The 22074-nt window shown below is 32.5% G+C and overlaps 1 protein-coding gene across 11 annotated transcripts in view; it reads left to right on the forward strand.

The window, feature by feature from the left end:
- The window catches only part of LOC112715470 (BAG-associated GRAM protein 1), a 31379-nt gene extending 9695 nt beyond the window's left edge, over positions 1-21684 (forward strand). Inside the window, exons 2-18 of one of the 11 annotated variants that reach the window (XM_072204737.1) lie at positions 12266-12307; positions 12396-12493; positions 13618-13693; positions 14029-14160; positions 14272-14318; positions 14470-14575; positions 14745-14858; positions 15115-15144; positions 15372-15471; positions 15857-15933; positions 16885-17028; positions 17519-17623; positions 18368-18514; positions 18708-18761; positions 19677-19740; positions 20301-20362; positions 21282-21684. In XM_072204737.1, the coding sequence (XP_072060838.1) occupies positions 12266-12307; positions 12396-12493; positions 13618-13693; positions 14029-14160; positions 14272-14318; positions 14470-14575; positions 14745-14858; positions 15115-15144; positions 15372-15471; positions 15857-15933; positions 16885-17028; positions 17519-17623; positions 18368-18514; positions 18708-18761; positions 19677-19740; positions 20301-20362; positions 21282-21596 (1713 nt within the window). In that variant the 3' untranslated portion in view covers positions 21597-21684. Of the gene's footprint in view, positions 1-12259; positions 12308-12395; positions 12494-13617; positions 13694-14028; positions 14161-14271; positions 14319-14469; positions 14576-14744; positions 14859-15114; positions 15145-15371; positions 15472-15856; positions 15934-16884; positions 17029-17518; positions 17624-18367; positions 18515-18707; positions 18762-18900; positions 19110-19676; positions 19741-20300; positions 20363-21281 lie in introns of those variants that run through there. The other 10 variants (XM_072204735.1, XM_072204736.1, XM_025767234.3 and 7 more) reach the window with 10 other exon arrangements.
- The last annotated feature ends 390 nt before the right edge of the window (positions 21685-22074 follow it).

Here is a 22074-nt window from a genome sequence, read left to right on the forward strand (position 1 = left end):
TTAGTAGCAATAAAGTACCTTCCCCAATTAATAAAGATCTTTTGCATCTTACAAATGTCTCTTGTAAATTCCTTTTCTATTTTCTCTTTCTCTCTACGAAACGCGCCGACTTAAGCTCGACAAAACGTAAAAATCCCATGAACCGACCTATATGGTCGTCAGGATAAAACGACGAGGTACAAGTCGGTGTAAAGGGGTTATATAAGTTGATCGTAAAAAACTCGGAAACAATCTGACTCATAAGTCGAAATGAAAACCCGAGTAGAGAAGCTCGAAAACACTTCGAATGAAGAACCGAGTAGAAGAAAAACGCATCGCAAAAATAACCTAAGTCATAAGAACTCAATAAAACAAAGTTGAGTATAGGAAATAACAAAAAGAGATTGAAAAAATCTAGGAAAAAGTTTAAAGGCTGTCCAAAAGTCCTTAAACAAAAAGGCTCAGAAAAACAGACAAGCCAAAGGGAAAGGTTTTCAGAAAAAGATCAAGGGGATTTTGAAAAATCAAAATCAGAAAAGCATACACGCTAAAGGTAACTTAAACCCTTATCCAAAAAAGGGCGTTTAATTATTGTTTAACTTAAAACCCTTATTAAAAAAGGGCATTATACAGTATTTTGTTAACGACCTTAAGGGGCCAAAAAATTGTTCAAATGTAACCAAAAGCAAATAAAAGAGTTTAAAATGGGGGACCCATAGGCCGGGCCCCCAAATAGCCCACAAATCATTTTTTAGGAAGAGGAGTAGACAGATCACCACCACCAGAGTCAGGAGGAGCGCTGCCAGGACCGCGAAGAGAGGCATCCATAGGAGATGAAGAGGAAATAGGAGGAACTGCTGAAGAACTCAGAACATCCTTTCCATGAGGAGGAGACTCAATGATCCTCTGCCCCCGAGTCTTCAACTCTGATCCAGAAACGACCACAGGGACAGGGGGATCAACTATGGCTCCGTCAATAACAACTTTGTCAGGATGTAAAGGAGAAAGATCCAAGTCGGGAGCAATAACTCTGACTTGCTCCAGGAAGATCCTCCAAGACTCCTCGGCGCCATCAGCAATAGAGTCCTCCAACTCATCGTATGCCTTCCGAGAATTCAGCAGATCATTCTTCACAGACACAAGATCATTGAATAAACTTTGATAGCTGGCCTGCGCTGCTTTCCTCAAATCCACCTCCATGTTGCATTGGGCTTCTAAATCCTTCCCCTTCTCCCGGAGGGCATCTCTCTCCTCCTTCAGCTTGGCGACTTCCTCCTTCAACTCCCTCTCATGCTCTTGGTATGAGCGAAGCCTTCCTTCTAGCTCCTCGACCCTCGAGGTCATCCCTAAAGAGCTGAGAGGAGCCTTCTCAAAAATATCCAAGAGTTTGCTGCAAACCCCCGCCGCCTTGAGACTCTCCTCAACCAGAGTGGTAAGGTGGCTCCGAACAGACACATCATCCATGCTTATACGAGCATGGGGGTAGATGTTCTTTCGGACGAATGCAAGAGCATCCGCCTTAACCTCACCATAAGAGCCAGACTCTAAGGTCTTGCGCTTCTTCTTCTCTGGCTCAGGGGAGGGTCGGACGACGGGGGGCGGTTGAGAGGAAGCTGAAGAAGAAATCACAATGGGCTTGGAGAGAGTCCCAACGTTCCGAGGAGGAGGAGAAGGAGAGATAACCTTGTACCACCAGTCCTGGCGCGAGACTTTGCTTTGGCCTCCTGGACTCTCTGGTAAGATTCCTGAGCGTTCGTCTTCGCCATTTCTGAAAAATAAAACAATAGCTAATGAATTAAACAAGTCGGAAAGTTCAGTTAACGAGTCAGGAATCTAACAAACGAATGAAAGCTACCTAGCTGTGCTTGGATAAAGGTCGGAGACCCTTGGAGAAACTTTTTAGTGTCCAAATATGGGGCCCTCCCCCACACTTCTCGGAGGAACCCCACAATGGCGGCCTCTACTTCATCCAGGTCATCCAGACCATATTTCTCACAAGGGGAGGCCTCCAGCCAGTATAAAGGAAAGCAAGGAGAAGAATTATCATCCAAGAAAAAGGGTGGTGACCCTCTACAGCTTGCACTTTGAAAAAATAATTTTTAAAGTCGTGGAAGGATTCGTCAAAAAGGGTGAAGATTCTCTGACCTTGTATGGCTCGGAAGGAAACCCATTGTTGTTTATTGTTTAGCCCACTGAAGGGCTTGGTCATATGGAAAAGATGAAAAAAATTTTCAGAGAGGTCGGGAACTCCAAAGCATGGCTAATAAATTGATAAATTTTCAAAAAACCCCAAGAGTTGGGGTGAAGCTGGGTAGGGGCAACCCGACAGTGTTGCAAAATAGACATCTCAAAATCTGAAAAAGGTAGAAAAACGCCCAAACGGGTGATCATGCATTCATACATAAAGAAGAAATGAGGGGCCGTTCCATTGGCCCTCCCATGGCAAACTCGGTCCTCTGGACTTGGGATAAGCAATTCATACTTAGGCTCATCCTCATCCGAGGTACAGAGCCGGTGGTGAGTACGAAGATGGGTAATAAACTCAACATCAACCAACGGCTCCTCCCCTAGGACAGTAACATCAACCCAATCTACGGAGGCCATTTTCTTTTCTTAAAGAAGATGAGGAAACCTACAAAGGGAAAAAGAAAAGAAAAAATAAAAAACAAGGTCTCTAGAGGGGAGAAAGAGGAACCAAGCAGAAGTCTACAAACCTACTTATCTACAAAATAAAGGCATACGAAAAATATGAAAGAGAAAAAGAAACTGACCTTTATCTGAAGATGAGGGTTGCAGGAAGTAAAAGCTTCGAGACGCAGAAGTGTGGCACGAACGAATGAAGAACGAACGAAGAGAAAAATTAAGAAAATCGCAGAAAGAAAATAATGAAAGAGAGGGAAAAGTATTTATAAATACTCTAGGGGCATAATGGTAAAAACAGTGCAGTCATTAATAAGAGTGCACCGTTACCAAAGCCATCAATCCCTATGCGCATCCCTAACGGACGTGACGCTTGAATAGACGTAACTGTCAGAAACAAAAGGTCGCAAAAACCACGTCGGTTTAAAAACCCTCGTCTCCTCTATGAAAGTCGGCTACGAACCCGAGTAAAATACTCGAACCCAAGTCTTAAAGAGATCTTGGGCTCGAGTAGGGGCACTGTTCATACCCTGGCCCAATAATAAAGGCCCAGGTCCAAACGAAAGGCCTAGTCCAAAGGATTGAGCCTTGCTGAGCACCGACCTTCGTAATGAGAAGTCGGTCTTGACTACGATTTGCTCTAAAGAAGTCGAGACGGAGAATTGTTGGCAGATCAACATCAATCCAAATGAGTAACTGTCCCTAAAATCTCTCTAACCACTTCCAGGAGCCATATCTTAACCTCCCTAAGATAAAGGGACGGTTATCACCCTAAAAGGGTGGCACTACTTCAGCGGTGGTTATTGGCTCACCACTATAAATACACTGACACTCTTCAGGTATCTCTAAGCCCAATACATTCTAAACCTGCTCACACCCTTGATAACTTAGGCATCGGAGTGTCTTTGCAGGTATCACCCTCCATTCACTCGCGTACACAAGTCGGAAGAAGGCTCCAGCGCGCAAACCTGCTCGGAGGCTACCATCCGCAGACGATTGGGCCAGCCAATACAGTCCAGTCCATTAATCTCCGGTTACCCATCGTAACACTTTTATTCTATTTTTTTAAATTTTACTCTTAAAAGACTTTTACTCATCATAAAATATTTATAGAATGATTAGTACCTAAATTTGTAGAAAAGAAAAAAAAAAACATGGTACGTATACAATAAAGTATAAATTATACCTTTTGTTTCTAGTGTATTGAAAGTCATTCTTTAATGTTAAATTTAATTAAATTTTATTTTTAATTTTAAAATAAATTTTAATTTTATTCTTCTATAATATCAATTTTTTATCGTAGATAATTATTCAATTATTTTTTTAATTGCATCTAAATAAATTACTCTTAATCATATTACTTTTATTATATATAAATTTATTTTTTAATTTTTCTCTTAATCACATTATTTTTGTTCTAAGTAAATTTATTTTTGATTAATATAAAAAATAAAAAATAAATTAAATAATTATCTATTGTAACACCCTCACTATCAGAATGTCACGCTTCCGGATGCGCTATTCTGATAGAAAGAAGTATTATGACTACTTTATATACTAATTATTAAAATAGGAGCCTGCGACTCGAAACCGTATCGCTTATTTCTTTGAAAACCGAAAATAAATACTTTATCTTAAGAAAAGCACATGCAGGCATAGATTCATAAACTATACTCCTTACATAATACCTCTTGATACAATACACATATAAAACATACAACTCCTATCCCTTTTACAAACTTGTGATAACAAAGGCGAGAGAAGAAAATAATCTAATTAATACAACATATAAATCAAACGCAGCATAACTCTTCATAATGCTTCATACGGTTCCTGAAAAGATACAGCTGTAGGAGATGATAACCTAACCACAAAGTCTCACCATGGAATTTCAAAGTTGTCATAAGAAGATATTTAACTGTTTTCAAACTCAGTGATTATCATTGCCTTATAAATCTTTTAAAAATCAAAAGGGTAATTGTTTAAAACCTTTTTCTAAGAAATAATGTTCAATCTTTCAGAAATCCAAACATTTCCTTTCTTATAAGAAAAACCCAATCAGAAACCAACCACGCAATCAAACAACACAATCATTAATTCAGCACCAAAGTTCATTATGAAATGTAGCATGCCAGGACAAATACAAGCAAGACACACAAGGAAAGCACAAGTTTAGGTAGTAGTTACAGCAAATAGTTCAAGTAGCAGTTAAGAACAGTTTAGCAATTAGGCAAAACAAAACAAGATCAAACCCAAGCAAAGCATACAAATGCATATCATGCGTGCCTGTCCTATGGCTGATGAGGCTCATCTGTCGGTTATCCAGCCAACCCGACAAGTCTGAATTGTACTTAGACTGTCCCCCGACGTGCATCCCCAAGAGTCTATGCATAGCTTTTTCTCAAATAATCAATATTTCTCAATGGGGGTAACATTCCCAGGAATTTATATAGTGCCCGGTCACACTTACGTCGTAGGGTCAACAGAGTATCGAGTTTTCAACCTGGTACACATGGTGGCAAACCATGGTAGTACTTTATCCAGGAAACCTCGTTTCTCAGATAATTCAAAATAATAAGCCAAATGAATAATTTAAAAATCATATTTCAACATTCTCAATCCATATCTCAACATTCTCCTCATTCTCAGTATCATCATCATTCATCAATCCAAATCTCATTTCCAAATTCATTCAAAAACCATATTTCAAAGAAAATTCTCAATCATCCTTTTCATTCCATTCACTAACAATTCCCAATCCAAAACATAACTCTTCCTTTGATAAATGAGGTAATTTTAAATCATATAACAGGAAAAAAGACAAATAGGTCCCTGACTTTTCAAACTTTTGACAAATACATCTCTGACAAAATTTAAATACAAAAAAGTCTCTGACTTTAACAAACGGAGGACAATTTAGTCCTTCCGTCTGTTTGCCTCTCATACACCTAACGGAACTGGCTGACGTGGCTGAAACGGTGTCTAGGTGTCCGTTACGGTGCCACGTTGGAAGAGGAAAAAAATTTGAAGGACAAATAAGTCCTTGACGTCATTTTACAAATAAAGTTCGAAGGACAAATAGGTCCTTAAGAATTTTTTTTTTCAAAATTAATAAACTCATTTCCTAAATTCTCTCCTCTACCTCTCTTCATTTTTATATTTCTCTCTACTATTTTTACTCTATATATAATTATATTTTATATTAGTAATTTGACAAATCAAAATATGTCATTCGATATTTTTTTACAATTAAAATATTTTAAATGTAAAATTATACACATTAAATTATTTTAAATTTTCGATAACGAATGTTAAAATTAATTACTAATAAAAAATTAGACTTTTTCATATAAAAATAATAACTAAAAATCTTATTTTTTTTATCTGCAGATATCTTGGTCTTCTTAGTCAGAAACTTTTGTCAACTTACGACTTTTTTGTAAAAGTAATTTGATTTTATAAATTTTTTGTGTCATGCATAATTTATACTGTTAGAACAAAGTGAACTATAATTTAAAAAAAATATTCTCGTAATGTTATTATGCATAAAAATACTAGTTCTAATATAATACACAAATGCACTAATACTAACTTAATACATGAATGATGCACATATGAACTAATGCTAACTTGATGCATAAATGAAATGATGCTAACTAATACCACTGGTATGATGAAAACTGAACTAATGCAATTTAACAAATTCTAATATAATACACAAATGTACTAAAACTAAACTAATGCAATTTAAGAAAAAGACTAGAAACATAACAAGCCCAATTTCTGCAATTTTAATACAAATAATTTAAATTGTAGAATAAAACAAGTTAACTAGATTTCAAAATACAAGCATAATTTTATCAGAAATTATTTTTAATATGGAAAGAAAATTGGTGTTTTGGTTGAATATTGACATTTGAAGTGTATTACAGTATTGTGGAAATTATTCAACACGCCCCTACGTGTTGGCTAAGATGCTGCCACGTGTTCAACACGCCCCCACGTGTTGGTCAGAATGATGCCACGTGTTCATCACGCCCCCACGTGTTGCACCACGCCCCCCACGTGCTGACTTCCTACCAAAAAAATTCACCCATCTATAATTACACCACATTCTCCCATTTTCAACAAAAACACCAATATTTTTTCCATACAAAAAAATAGCCTAATTTTATAAACTAAATTCTCATAATAAAAGCATAATAGAAGTATAATGAAAAAAAAAATTCTCAAGGACCTATTTGTCCTTCGAACTTTATTTGTAAAATGACGTCAATGACTTTTGTCCTTCGAACTTTTTCCCCTTCCAACGTGGCACCGTAACGGACACCTATACACCGTTTCAGCCACGTCAGCCAGTTCCGTTAGGTGTATGAGAGGCAAATAGACGGAAGGACTAAATTGTCCTCTGTTTGTTTAAGTTAGGAACTTTTTTGTATTTAAATTTTGTCAGGGATGTATTTGTCAAAAGTTTGAAAAGTCAGGAACCTATCTGTCTTTTTCTCCATATAACACTTAAAACCTTTTAAAATAACTACTTCCAATGAAACCTTTGATTTTACAAAATTTCGGCAGCATCTCCTCTAAAACTCGGATTCTGCCACCCTTTTCGAGTCCCATCCAAACATTTCACAAACCTTTTCCAAATCTCATTCACTTCCAAAATTCAATAAGTTCTAATGTCAAACTGTTTTCAAGGCGAATCAGTGACAATAATAAATCTTTTTTTTTTAAAATCAAACTAGCTCAAATACCAGACCATTTACAAAATCAGACAAACTCAAAATTAAACCGTTTTCAAATTAATTCAGTTTCGTGTTCCAAATCATTTCCAAACCCGATTTGTTTACATTATAAGAATTGCTTCAAAACCAAGAAAACCATTTTTCATAATAATCTACTAAATAACGTTTCAGACTAATCTCTTTTCAGCAATCACAAACTACTCAGGCAATCAAGCAATCAGTCATACAGTCCAGCAGACAATCATAATCACAGACATATGTTTCTCACATTAACATCTATTTATAACAACTCTGTAAGATAAAATGAATTTTAAAATACCCCTACCTCGTTCACGATTCAACTACGCGACAAACGGCATTTCTATTCCTATCACACAGCAACAACATCAATACCGACTGTCCCAGCAACAGCCACAACCTCTAAACATAGCCTTAGCTCAATCCTAAAACATTAATGTCGCGTAAAACTCATTAATCTGTAACAGAACATCAACTAAAAGGAGTTTGGAACAAGGAACGACTTACTGGGCTTGCGAATGATCGAGAAAACGGAGCAACAGCAGCCCCAATGCCATAAAAACTCAGCAATCAAGACCCATAACTCGATCCTACGACACCAAGACCTCAGATCCTCAAACAATTTAAAATAGAAATACTAATTTTAAAGATTTCAAAATGCATCGCTTACCCAAATAGACTTGGACCTCAGTGGTGGTTTTTGGTGGCAGTGGCGGCGGCGTGGAGCTTCAGCGACGTAGAGGTGCGGCCAGAAGCTTCAGCAGCGGAAGATCTGGTGACGGTTCGGACGAGGACGGCACCGGCAACACGAGCGGCGACTGAGCACGGAGGCTGGACAGGCCGCAGTCCTCCCCTCCTCGCGGATCTCTCTCCTCTGCTTTATCCATGGACGGCGGTGATGCTAGCTTCCTTTGGCGATTACAACGGCGCGAACAGCTGCAACAACAGCAACGGCTTCACGGCAAGGACAACGGCGGTGACAGGAACTCTCAAAGACGGCGACAAACGCGACGTGGCGGTGGTACACGTGGCTGGCGCAAGCCCTTTCCTCCTCGCGCAGCTCTCCCTCCCTCCGTTCTGGGCTTCTTCACAAAGGCGACGGGCGGCGAGCAACTCGACGGCGACGGGAAGGCCAACCGGTGCCGGCTCGTCCCTCTCTCGCTTTCCCTCTTCTCCATTCTCCCTCACTGATTCTTTCTCTCCCTTTTTGGTTTTCTTTCTTTCCGAAGGAATTGGGGCTGGGCTAAGCTAATGGGAGTGGCGGTGAAGGGTTAGAGTAAAAGGGTTAGGGTTTTCTAAATTAATTTGAAAATTTAGGATTAGGAATTAGGGATTTTGGGTAAATTGAAATTTGGTAATTTTAATTAAATTAGGGTATAGAGTATTAAATAAAAATATAATTTAATTCTTTAAAATTAATTTAAAAATATTATTTGGTCATCAATTTGCTAATTTTCTTTTAAATCAAGTAATCTAATTTAAAATTAGAGATATTATAATTAATTTTCTTTGTTTATAAAAATTAAAATATTAAATTTTAAAATCTCAATTATTCAAACTAAATCATACAAAATTCTTATTTATTTTTATTGTTTTTTACGACTATCAAGTTCTATAATTTAAATATCGAAAATTATTCAATATTATAAGATTAAGTAAACTTTCTAATTTAATTATCAAAATTTAATTTAATTACTTTTAATAAAATAATTTCTAGAAATAAAGTTTTTAATGAATATATAAATTAAAATTAACTCATAATAATATTTTTCAAAAATTATGGGTCTTACATCTATCATAAAAAAATTGAAATTATTGAAAAATATTAAAATTTATTAAAAAAATTTAATTAAATTAAACATTAAAGAAGTTTGGTATATTAAAGACAAAAATATATCATTTGTACTTTATTGTATGTGTACATGCTCTTTTTTTCTTTCTTGAAAGTTTATATACTAGTCATTCTATAAATATGAGTAAAAACCTTGAATTCGTAATGGAATTTATTCCATTAAAATTCATTATGTAATTTTTCTAAGAATAATAATGTATCGTTTTTGTCCCCAACGTTTTTTTGTCCTATTTAAGTACCTAACGTTATTCAAAATCGTCTCAATTTTGTCCCATCGTCAATTCTATTAACAGATTACTAACGGCAGACAATATTGGGACTATTTAGAAATGTTAGGGACTTAAATATGACGATTTAAACATTATAGACAACTTTAAGACTTATCCGAAATATTGGGGACAAAAATGATATTTTACTCTTGTTTTAATAATTAATAATATATACTATTTCTAAATTTATTTCAAGAATACATGTTAAAAGAATAAGGCTTGATACACTGATATGTGATGGAATTTAGATATGTCCAATCGTGTTAGTTGGAGAAGAATTTATTATTTCTTTTTACTAAAATACGGATGGACACAAAAAATACTTATGTCAAACGAGTGTTGATAAGTGTTATATCTAAAATGTATCAGACATATGAACACGACAAATTAAAAAATATTCGTACTTTATACTATATAATTATTTTCTCAAATTTTATAGTATATGAGAATAGAAATGACACAATAATTAACTATTTAGAATTAATTCAACTTTATATCCAAATAAAAGAACATGTGTTAAAAACATGTACAATTAGATTTATTATGCCATAATATATAAGAAAAATGATTTACCCTCTAATTTCAAAAAAGTATTGGATAGTAGAAAATTTATGAGTAATGCCATATATGTAATTGATAGTAGAAAAAAAATTGAGATATAAAAATTAGATTCCGATTTTGATGGTTCGAGAATATTTAGACTATTAAATAATTTTAATAATAAAATATATTTTTAAAATTTTTTAATAATTATTAAATAATAATTTTTTAATTTTATTTATTAAGTATCTTTTTTATATTATTTAATTTTAAAATTTATCTTGTATTTTATAAATTATTACTTTATTATTCATTATTTATCTTATTTTTATAATTCTAACATTAACAATTTGATATTCTATTAGTATCTCTTCAATCTCTTTTTTAATTTTATTTTGAGTTTAAAATTCTAATTTTATTTTTTTTCAATTCTAAGATTAATAATTTTATAGTTTATCATCATCAATCTCTTTTCAATTGTCCAATTCTATAATTATAATTGTTTATGATTCACTTTGATTATTGATTTATTACAGTGATTCTAATCATCATTTATCAATTGTTAGGTATGCGTTCATCTTAGTAGAAGAATCGCAATTTGCAGAAAAATAATTGATTTTTCCATTCAAGTAATTGATTATTAGTTAGTGAATGAAAATCATTTTCCTTCTACATCAATCGACGAGCAAAAGTCCAGTTATTTTGCTAGTCAATCGATTTTATTATATATCAAATTGAATTGTTGAGAGATCCAATTAATTGGTTGAAGAAAACAATTGATTAGATATTTTTAGAATCTATTTTTTCTTTATACAAATAACAACTAACTGATCGAAAGATTTTTTTAATCGATTGTATTCATAACAAACACATTTTTTCAATTGTTTGCACTATCAAATATACAATTTATGATATAAATTCTTCTCAAATAATTCATATTGTTTCAATAACAGTTCACTTCAAAAGAATGATAAATATTGAATCTTAATTTTGTAATATAATACTTGAGTTTAAGAAATTAAATTAGTTGAAGTTGTTCCTACATCAAACTCATGATGATATTTATAAAACATATCAAATTAGAATTAAAGTCACCATTGATGGATGTTCTATTTTTTAACCGTTTCGAATTGTTAATAATACAATTATAAAGATAAAATAGATGATAAATAATAAAATAATATCTTATAAAATAAAAAATAAATTTTAAAATTAAATAATATATAAAAAATTAATTAATAAATAAAATTAAAAGAGCTATTTAACAATTATTTAAAAATTTAAAAAATATATTTTATTATTAAGACTATTTAATAATTTAAATGTTTATGAAATATCTAATTATTTGTCCAAAATGCCAAAATAAAGGTTAAAAAAAAGAATTTGGTTAAAATTTGAACAAAAGCTCTTATTTATGTATATTTGTTCTTAAACTAAATCGAATCTAGTAATATATTTAAAGACGAGTAAATATTATTTGATTCATGATTGATATAGGTTGAAAAATTTTAGAATTCTTTAACCTTAAGACTTGAATAATTAAAAAAAATTGAGAGCACGAAAGTATACCTAAAATATGTATTACCTATAATTAAATTAGAAAATTAAAATTTTTTTAGCAATATGCTCCTAAGAGTTTAAGTACGCATAACCACACTAACCAACCCTGAACAATCTCATGTTGGTTCGTTTTCCTTTAAAAAAAAAAAAGAGAGCAATATAACATAAAGTTTAAATTAAAAAATATTATTTATACACTAAAATCAATTATTTAAATTAATCATGATATATATATATATATATATATATATATATATATATATATATATATATAATTTAATTTATTTTTAATACATATTTTATATTTTAATATATATTTTAACATGGTTGTTTTATATATGGGTCATCCTTCCTCCCCTAGTCTCTTCTTCCATTCATTCTTCTCTTCTTTCCGACAAATATAACATCTATAAGACACTACAAGTTTACAACAGAACAAGAAATCAAATAACAAAGATAGAACAGCCACCATTATCTTCCTCTACCACAGTTCCTACAATCCTACCCTTTGCAGTTATGTCACTTTTGTAATTGCTTGCTCCCCTTTGCAGCAAATCTGACTTGTCAAGAACGAAAAGCGGTTGTATTGTTTTGAAGTTGATTAGCTTAGCAAATTTTAACATGTTAACTTGCAGTTTTGCACCCTTTTTTTGTAGATTCAGGTAGAAGGGGATTTTGAAGCAAATTCGGTCTACTTCATCAATGTATTTGGTTCTTCCTTCACTAGTTTAAAACTCAAAATGGATTAAAAGCTTATGCTTGTTTGACTTTTTGTATTGATTCTCTTTGCAGTTAGAACTATTGGCTGCTAAAAATCTCGTTGGAGTTAACTTTAATGGAACATCTGATCCGTATGCAATCATCACATGTGGCAATGAAGGGCAATTCAGGTGCAATGATCTTTTCTTGTTATCCTTTACGTTCAGGATTAACCCCTTTTTACAGAAGGAACAATATTTTGTGTTGCTTCAAACTAGGTGCAACATATGTTCAGATAGTTTAGCACTCATGTTGTATGTGCATGTTTCCCCATCTAAACTTTTTTGTGTGTGCACTTAGGCTCTTTTTGGTTGACGAATAGGATGAGATATAAACACAAACACTAAAGATAGACATAAAATATTTGTATTTATGTTTTATGTTTGTTAAAAATAATGAATAAGACACATAAATATTTGAAAAAAAATTAAATTATCCTTTATTTTAATTACAAATTTTATTATTATCACTGCACATTCATCACTTTAAACACTGTATATCATCATTATTAAATTTTTATTTCTTCCAGTATTTTTTATTTTTTCTAATATCATCTCATTTAGTATTCAATATTAAATATACAGTTTTTCTTAAAATAAAAAACAGAAAATCAAAGTCTATAATTTATCAAAGATTAATCAAAATTCAAATAAATAAAAAATTAAATGTATAAGTTATGTCCTTTTGTATTTTTTAAAAATTTATCTCACCAAATCAATCAGCAGACATATATCACCGTGTTCATGTCTAAAACCTTAATGTAGCCGTGTCATATCTATATCCATTGTAGATACGACGCGCATATAGTTTAAAGTATTTATATTGATCTATTCTTTTGCTGGTTAATAGTATATGTACATAAATTTTAGTAATAATAAATAGTTTTAATTCTTTTTAATATTATTTTTCATTGCAATTTATTATTTAGTATTTATAATTATTATTCATATATTTTATTATATTACATGACGTATGCATGTATCTTATATACTTTTATAAAAACACCGTATGGTCGTATCGTGTTTGTGTTGCGTGTCGTATCTATGCTTCCTAGGTGTGCACCCACTTTACTTAAGGATTTATCTTAAGATTAATTGAGGAATGTGCTCCTTGACCCTTTGACAAGGATGACACACAAATCAAGAATGTGGTCTAGTCTGTTAGATGTGTTACATATTGACAAGATTTCTTTTTCATCACAGCAGAAGTAGCTATATTGGGGGCCTCTAAGTTAATCATCTTTGTTCTGATGCAGTTCCATGGTCTCTGGTTCAAGAAATCCTATGTGGGGCGAGGAGTTCAATTTTTATGCTCGTGAACTTCCTGTTCAGGTTGCTGGTTTAACCTATTAGTTCCATTAAGTATTGAATTTCATTGTTGTAGAACTTATCTTTTATGTTCTTATTTAGTATCTCATCCTCCTATTCAGCGTGTTGTTTTGAAACTAAAATTGATACACTTTTGCTTATTTAAGAGGAAAATATTTTGTTAAGTCGTCAATTATATATTGTCTGGAACTGAGTTGTACATTTCCATTAATAAATTATTTATGTTTGTTCATTCTTCTTAAAAGAAAGGGCCAAAATATAAGTTGAGAAGGATGCTTCCATAAATTTATCAATGCATATTATTTTTCTGAAACCGACTTCTTTCCTTTCTGGTTTAGCAGATGAATGTCACAATATATGATTGGGAGAAAATTAGAAAAAGTGTTGTTCTTGGTTCAGTGACTGTTCCCGTTGAAAGTGAAGGTCAAACTGGTGCATTGTGGTACCTTTTGGATGGCCCATCAGGGCAGGTAATACCTACTTCAAGAGAAATTTCATAACTTAATACCTTTTTTTTCCTAACTATGTTTGTAGTAAGCTTTTTACCTTTCAAATTCCATTATGGATCTTCTAATTTTCAGGTTTGTCTTCATATAGAAACAAGAAAACTATCTGCAAATTCTTTCAGGTGGGTTTTCTTTTGTTTTTTTTTAAACAAAAATTTATAACATGTATATTATCATGGTTCTAAATACTTTAGAAGTGTTATTATCATCATATATTGGTCTATTTCTTATATTATTAACTGACTTGAGTGATTGAAAAAATTATTTTGGCAGAGACAATACACAGAGAAGGATGATGCCTTTGGAAAAACCAGGCCCCATTGTTGTTGATCAGAAGCCAGGGCCTCTTCAAATAATATTTGATCTTCTTCCAAACGAGGTTAAAACTGAAATGAAATTTGTCAGTTTTTTGTTATTTTTATTAAGGATTACAAGTTAGAAGTCTTTTCTAAGGTCATACATCCTTAGACACAAACATGCATGTGTGTATATCTTCTTTTTGTGATTTTACAATGTGTTTCCAATAACAAGTGAGGTTTCTATTTCAGGTTATTGATCATAGTTATTCTTGTGCACTTGTGGGATCATTATTGTATCATGGTCGTATGTATGTTTCTGCATGGCACATTTGCTTCCATTCCAAAGTGTTAAAGGAATTAAAGGTGAAACTCTCCTTCTCTCTTTCCAGTGTTGGGTGCACATTGTATCATTTAGAGTAGCTTTTTTCTAAGTTTTATTTTAGGTAAAAACTCAAGTGCGCAGTTAACTTTATGAGAAGTTGATAGCTGAAAATCGTTAAATGATTTGATAAATTTGACTAAATTATCATCAAATAACTCTCAGCTATTAACTTCATAACTGCACCTGAGTTTCAGCTTTTATTTTATATATTTATTTATTTTGAGGGAATCTGCACAGGTGGTTATTCCATTTGAAGATATTGACGAGGTACGATTTTTGTCGCAATGCTTTGCCATGTCGTATTTCAAGACTCACGTGCAGTTGTCCTCATGTGATGTTAATAGTCTAGAACTGTTAGATAATAATTTAGTTAAACTTGTTAAATCATCTAATAATTCTCAAATATCAACTTCACATGACGACAACTGTATGCGAGTTTCTAACTCCTTTTCCATTATACCTTACATCTGTTGTACTTTCCATCTTTTCTTAAGATTCAAAGGATTCAACATGCGTTTATAAATCCTGGTGTAGAAATTATTCTCCGCAAGGGTTCCGGTGGACATGGTGTTCCTCCCTTGCGAAGTCTAGATGGTTAGTAATTTGCTTTAAACACTATTTCATTGTTAAGTTTATACTGTGATCCTTGTCCAGAATTTCATTAATAGATTAATGCGTCAACTTGGTTTCTTTATTATATTGATGCGACTATACATGTTATCTATGTATCACAATGGAATTTAGTGCAAGAATGCTATATAATATTGTTCACTGGCTTTGTTGCTTTCATACAGAATAGCATCTTGATATATTGCTGGCTGTTTTTATATCGAAATCTAAAAGATGATACTTTATCTTGTATCTTAATTCGATTAGATAAACCCTAAACCCTAAACATTATTACCATCATTTGTCACAAATAATTGGCTACATTAGATGTAGATGATTTGGTTAATCCTCATTTTCTTGATCATTTCAGGTAGACTGAGGTATAAGTTTACATTATTTTGGAACAGGAATGATGCATTTAAAAATCTACAACATGCAGCAAAGAAGGTAACATCTCTTGGTTAGTTAATATGGTTTCTCTATCTCAGTTACAAAATTGCAGTTGTAGATTTTTAAACTGAAAATAATACACTTGCACCATGTAATTTGTGAATATACACTATGAAACTGATAGATCATGCTCTGATGCACTTTTGTCCAATTATTCTGCCCCAACCTTGAATTGATTTGTTTAATAAATTTCAGTTCCTTTGATAAAGGATAAGTACTTACTGCTTCTGTTAGCCCCTCTTAGTGATATTAGTTATTATCACCCTTCCATTTGACTGATAGCTAATAATATTAAGCTGAGCTTGAATTGAGTAGATCTTCTTTTGAATTATGATGGAATCAGAAGTTCATCAACTTGTGACACCTTAATGGATTTATTTGGATATACAATCTCGAGTAATGCTAGGGAACCAACTTTTTTCAGCCAACATCAGCTAACTCTTTTAAAATTATTTTGTTAGTTTTGAATTCTGGGCCCTAAATCATAATCCTTAATCATAAATTCTAAATTATGAACCTAAACTCTGAAAGTTGGTTTCCTATACTTTCTTCTTATTCTCATATCACCATAACATGATGTGCTTGTGACAATCTTAAGAAGTATTTAGTTAATATTATTTATTTTCCCCCTAGTTTTCTGTTGTCTTTTTTGACATGAAAGAATGAACACCTTCAATTTGTAACTAAAGCACCATGTACTATGGCTTACCTTTCTTCTTTTATTTATGATTTGTATTTTATCATTGTGAGAGGACATTGATTGCAGTTATTCACAAAAAACAAGCAAAAACAAATATTATAAAAGATACTGTTACAAGGATTCTGAAGGATAAATAATATAGTAGGCTGATCCTCATTCTTTTTATTCTTGCTATCTTATATGAATTTTTGCTCAACATTTTAGGATAACTTCGAGATTGTTCCAATTTATTATTGTTTTTGGTATAGAAGAATATAGAATCTGAGCTGCAAGCACATAGCAGTTCTGTTGCAGCACATAAGATACTGGATAAAGCTACTGAAGAAAGCATGCCAGAAACAAGAAAACTTAAACCTTTTATCAAAGAAGAGGTTTTAGTTGGTATATACAGTGTATGCATTGTTTTCTCCTTTTATCTTAATGAAATGATTTAAGTGATTAACTATCATTTTAGTTAGGAGATAATGCTCATTTCATTTGATGAGTCAATTTGGTCCATAACTTTTTAAATTGTCCAATTAAGTTCTTCATTTTAAAAAGTTAAATGCTACTCATAATAGTTACTTGAACTAAACACTACTTAATTGTAGTAAATATGGTATTTGAAATTGGTTCATATGACTTAATTGGTATTTACTAATTTTGATTTACTTAAGTCTTATGAACTATTTTCAGACACCATATTGACCACAATTCAAAGGTGTTGACATCAATTAACCATTACAATACCGGGATAGCATTCACCTGTTCACATTAACATTTCAAATAACAAATATGATGACAAAAGTTTGGTCAGGACCAACACAGTCATATTTTTTAAAGGGACTTAGTTAATCATTTTAAAAAAGTTAGAAACTATAATAACTAGTGGCTCTTCTCCAGGATGTTTTTCCCTCCACAGCTGAGCATTTTTTAAACTTATTACTAAATGATGGTTCACAATTTACTAGCAATTACCATGAAGTACGAAAGGATAATAATCTTGAGGTAAGTTTTCCTAAACCGTTGCTGTACTTCTTGAATCTTGTTCTTTACTTCTTGTTAAAAGTTGTCAACTGATCAAATAGTTAGAATGAGTTGCATTTGAGTTGGTTGGTGGCTTTTACAATGGCTAGAGAATTCTTCCCCTTCTCTTGTGTAACATATTTGTTTCTTTAGGTTTTCTCTGCGTCAGCACCTGATTTATAATCACTTATCCTTCCCCTTTTTTGTGAGATTTCAGAGCTTAACGCGTAAACTAGCATTGGTCCATTTGTGGCTTATGCTGAATTTGATTTGTTGGGGTTAACAAGAATTGAAATCTAGACCTTTTGGTCATAGAATTCTAAAGGCACATATACATATCTAAGAGTGTGTTAACTTTATATATGTAGCTGTGAAATTTGACTTCAACAGAAGTTTGTAACTTGAGTCAGTGTAATTTTCCATTGAGTAAGTATTTGTTTCTCTTAAAACATTAAATGTATTCTGTTAATTTAGAAAAGGTGGTATATGTCATTATTTATTTGCATAACACTCTGCTGGTCTAAGTTAAAATTTGATTGCTTTTTCTCAATGCAAAATTTAGTGCTCTAAGGGCTTAGATGCTTGGTGGTTTATAATTTTTGTGCTGTGGCCATAATTAAATCTTTATGCTGTGAATTATCCATTTGTTGCACCGATTAAAAAAAACTAATCAAATGGTATCAAATATTAAAGTTCTTGCTAACTGTGTGCTTATATTGCATTCAGATAGGACAATGGCATTACGGAGATGAATTTGATGGTCAACTTCGAGAAATAACCTTTAGGTCCCTCTGTAACAACCCTATGTGCCCTCCGGACACGGCTGTGACAGAGTGGCAACATGTTGTTCTATCACCAGACAAGAAAAAATTGGTAAGGTGGTTGTTGTATTTACTTTTGATTATATATCCAGGAAGAATTTGATGATTCAGAATGCTGGTGCCTAGTAGCCTTTAACTAACTTCACCATCGCAACTATTATCCTACTCTTTTTCTATTGTCCCCTTTTCTTATCTTATCTTCTTTGATTTTGTAATATATAATGGAATATTGTAATGTCATGAAGGTGTTTGGGATTGTACATCAGGCTCATGATGTTCCATTTGGGTCTTTCTTTGAGGTATGGAATACTTTGGCATCTTACCTTGATGCTTAGCTATTTTTCCTACCCTTTTCTTTTCCTTTTTAAATATTAATTATTCATGAAATCAAACTCTGGATCAATCCATCTCTATGGCTGCATATGTTTACAAGTACAGGACACTGAAACACAAAATCCTATTTGGTAGATGAGACATGGACAGAGACATTGTATCCCAAGTCACTGGATTTGTATATTTTATGTCCATCTTATCAGGAAGAACATAAAAACACTGAGAGAAAAGATAACTTATATCTATTTTTTCCTTTTATTTTTACTATCAATTTCTTATATTTACAATTTTTACTATTCTATTTTTCTTTCTAATTTTGCATGAAAGAAAAAATAAGGTAAATTAAATTTTTTATTATTTGTTCTATCTTGTATTTAGTTTATTACCAAACAAAGTATAAAAACACTAACTTTATGTCTTCTTTGTGTCCTATTGTCGTATCATATCTTATTCTGTACTCAAAACTAAATGCAATCATATATGATTTAGTATTTATTAGAGGCACACTCGATATGTCTATTGAAGTCCATATGTGTGGTAAGTCAGGAAAACGGAAAGTCACTATGTGAGAAAGGGTTTAAATTCTAGTAAAGGGTGGCAATATATTACAGGAGCATATTGTCGCTGAAGTGATTATCTTGTTTAGAGTTCAGCTACCAAAATCATTTTGTATATTTTGCATTTTAAATATTAATGTAGATAAACCATTATCCATTTATCCTTGATAGGTCTTTGTGATTTTCCCCTCCAGAAATCATAGATAGCTAAACTTATGAAAATAGAAAGCATATTAACAATATTCTGATCCACAACATATTTATTTGTTTTTTTATTTTTGAGATAATATCATAATAGATAACATTAAGTTCTTGGTCAAATAGGTACACTGTAAATATAGTTTGGTGACAACGGATAAAAGTTCATGTACCCTCCACATAGAAGCGGGTAAGTTCCGGCTGAAACTTGTGATGTTTTTCCTGCTTCTCCCTTTAAGCTTGTGTATAATATTGACAATAGAAAAGAGAATTGGGGGCGTTCCATGAAGGTGGTGGTAGCTGTAGGTAGATTGGGGGTGGTGGTGAAGAGTATTGGAGATTAGGGATGAGATAAAGTTAGAGTTTGAAAATGGTTAGATTAGGTTAAAGTGGTAAATTGATAAATTTTTATAGTTTTTTCTAGGGTTCGAGTAGTTTTGTCTATAGGAACCTATCATTTATGTTACAAATTAGTTTTAATTCTTCCATAGTTATATTTGTCAATATAATAATCTTTCATGATCAGTTTTAGTATTTTAGGGTAATATCTTCTTGATCTACTATTGGGAGGGGAGGGGAGGGGATTGCATTCTAAATCTTTTAATTGATGACGCTGGCAAGCAAGATAGAATTAAGGATTTGAGGGACCAAAATGATAGCTGTGGTTTTTTCTTTCTTTTTTTTTCTTTTTTTTCTCCTTAACTTTTATGTTCAGGACTAATGATAAACAAGTTGTTAAATCGTCTGCAGGTGCGTATTTTAAGAAATGGTGTGTGATGCAATCAAAAATAAAATCGATGGCACACAACGAGGTTGGTAGATTGTTGATTCAGTAGTTCTTTGGCTTTTTTCCCTCTAAATGTCACTCTTCTAGTCTTCTTAAAATTTATTTTTTGTGTGCTAACTGAGAAGTGCCTAAAATAGAGAAAACATTAATTTGGCATGTGTCTTCCTCAAGAGAGGTGCTGAAGGAAAAGGTGGCTTCTGGAGATGAATGTGAAGCGCAAAATCACCTCCCCCAGCACCTACCTTAAACCGAGTTCACCTCCTTTTCCTCCTCACTTCCTCATTCTGGGTCTGTGACATTTGGAGCATATCATGCATGATTCGATAATCTTTTAATTTCAAGACCAAGAAAATAGTTGGCATTGCCTAAATCTTGTAAGCAAAAGGGATTTTAACTGAGAAATCAAAGAGCAAATTGCAGTGGCATTATCACCTGTAAATAGTAGATGTAGAGGAAAATCTGGTAAAAGTGAAGGATCTGAGACTGAAGAAAAGTGGAACATAGCTCATTGTACCAAGATTTAGGGACTTTCTTTAAGCCATGAAGAGCTTTATTGAATTTGCAGACCAAAAATGAGTTAGAAGAGGGCTTTTTTGTTAGAAAAGAACAAGCATGAGGCTCTTGATACCATGTAGAATTGTAGAGAAAATAATAGAGCACAAAATTTATGCAAGAACTAATTGGCAAGACAAGTTTAATGAATGAAAAAATGAATTTGCTAAGTGAAGTGCATTATTACGTATGTACAAGAGAAAGAGAGATCATACATATATACTAGTGTTACTTAACAACTATACTAACTTGATGAGAAAGTAATTGAATCTGTTGTTATAAGAGAATCATTTTTTACATGATTGACTTGGTTTTGTGTACTAGTTTCTACATCCTTCCTTTAAATCTTTAGTATTAACAGTTGATAATGAAATTGTGGCTTATCAATGTAGTACAAGCAAGCAGTTGCGGTGATGTTGGATGTTGCTCGTTCTTACATAGATCTGCATAATACTAGAGATTATGAGACTGACAAGGCCTTTTCGTCTAAAGTGGTTGCTCGTTCTTGCATAAAGCTGCATACTACTAGAGATTATGATAATGACAAGGCTGCTTCGACTAAAGTGATGGAAGAGGAATGCTTTGTTCCTCAAGAAGGAAGAAGATCTGTACTTAGTATGGTGGTCTCTGCCCTTTACTTTATCTTTAATCCCTTTCTCTCTTATATTTTCAAAATCAAAGGTGACAAGGTGCGAGAGAGGGAGTAAGAAAATGCTTCCTTCACCTAAAATCTAAGATTTATGACAACATCAACTAGGATTTGATTCATTTGTGTATAATATTGTAAGTTTGTTACTTCTCTTGTGTTCATCATTCTTATAATATGCAGATGATATGTGGGTAGTATAGGTTAGTGTAGTAGTGCTTCTTTCTTTTTTTCGTTCAGAAACTCTTGCGGGCCGGTATTTTTTTTCATCAATTTCGATTAGTATTTGGCCAGCAAAAATGTCAAACTATTTTCGACAAATAAATTTTATTAATTTATGTATGTAAAATATAAGTATAAATTTGGATAAATATAGGTACAAATTATTACGTTTCATGTGTGTAAATATTTGTAAATATAGGTGTAAATCTTTAAGTTTCAACTACTAACTCAAAATAATAATATTTTAAATTATTAATTTTACACAAATATAAAGTTTTTTTATTCAAATAAACAAACAAAAATGATTAATTTTTAAA

The sequence above is a fragment of the Arachis hypogaea genome, chromosome 10, assembly GCF_003086295.3.
Source record: "Arachis hypogaea cultivar Tifrunner chromosome 10, arahy.Tifrunner.gnm2.J5K5, whole genome shotgun sequence".
Classification (NCBI taxonomy): Eukaryota; Viridiplantae; Streptophyta; class Magnoliopsida; order Fabales; family Fabaceae; genus Arachis; species Arachis hypogaea.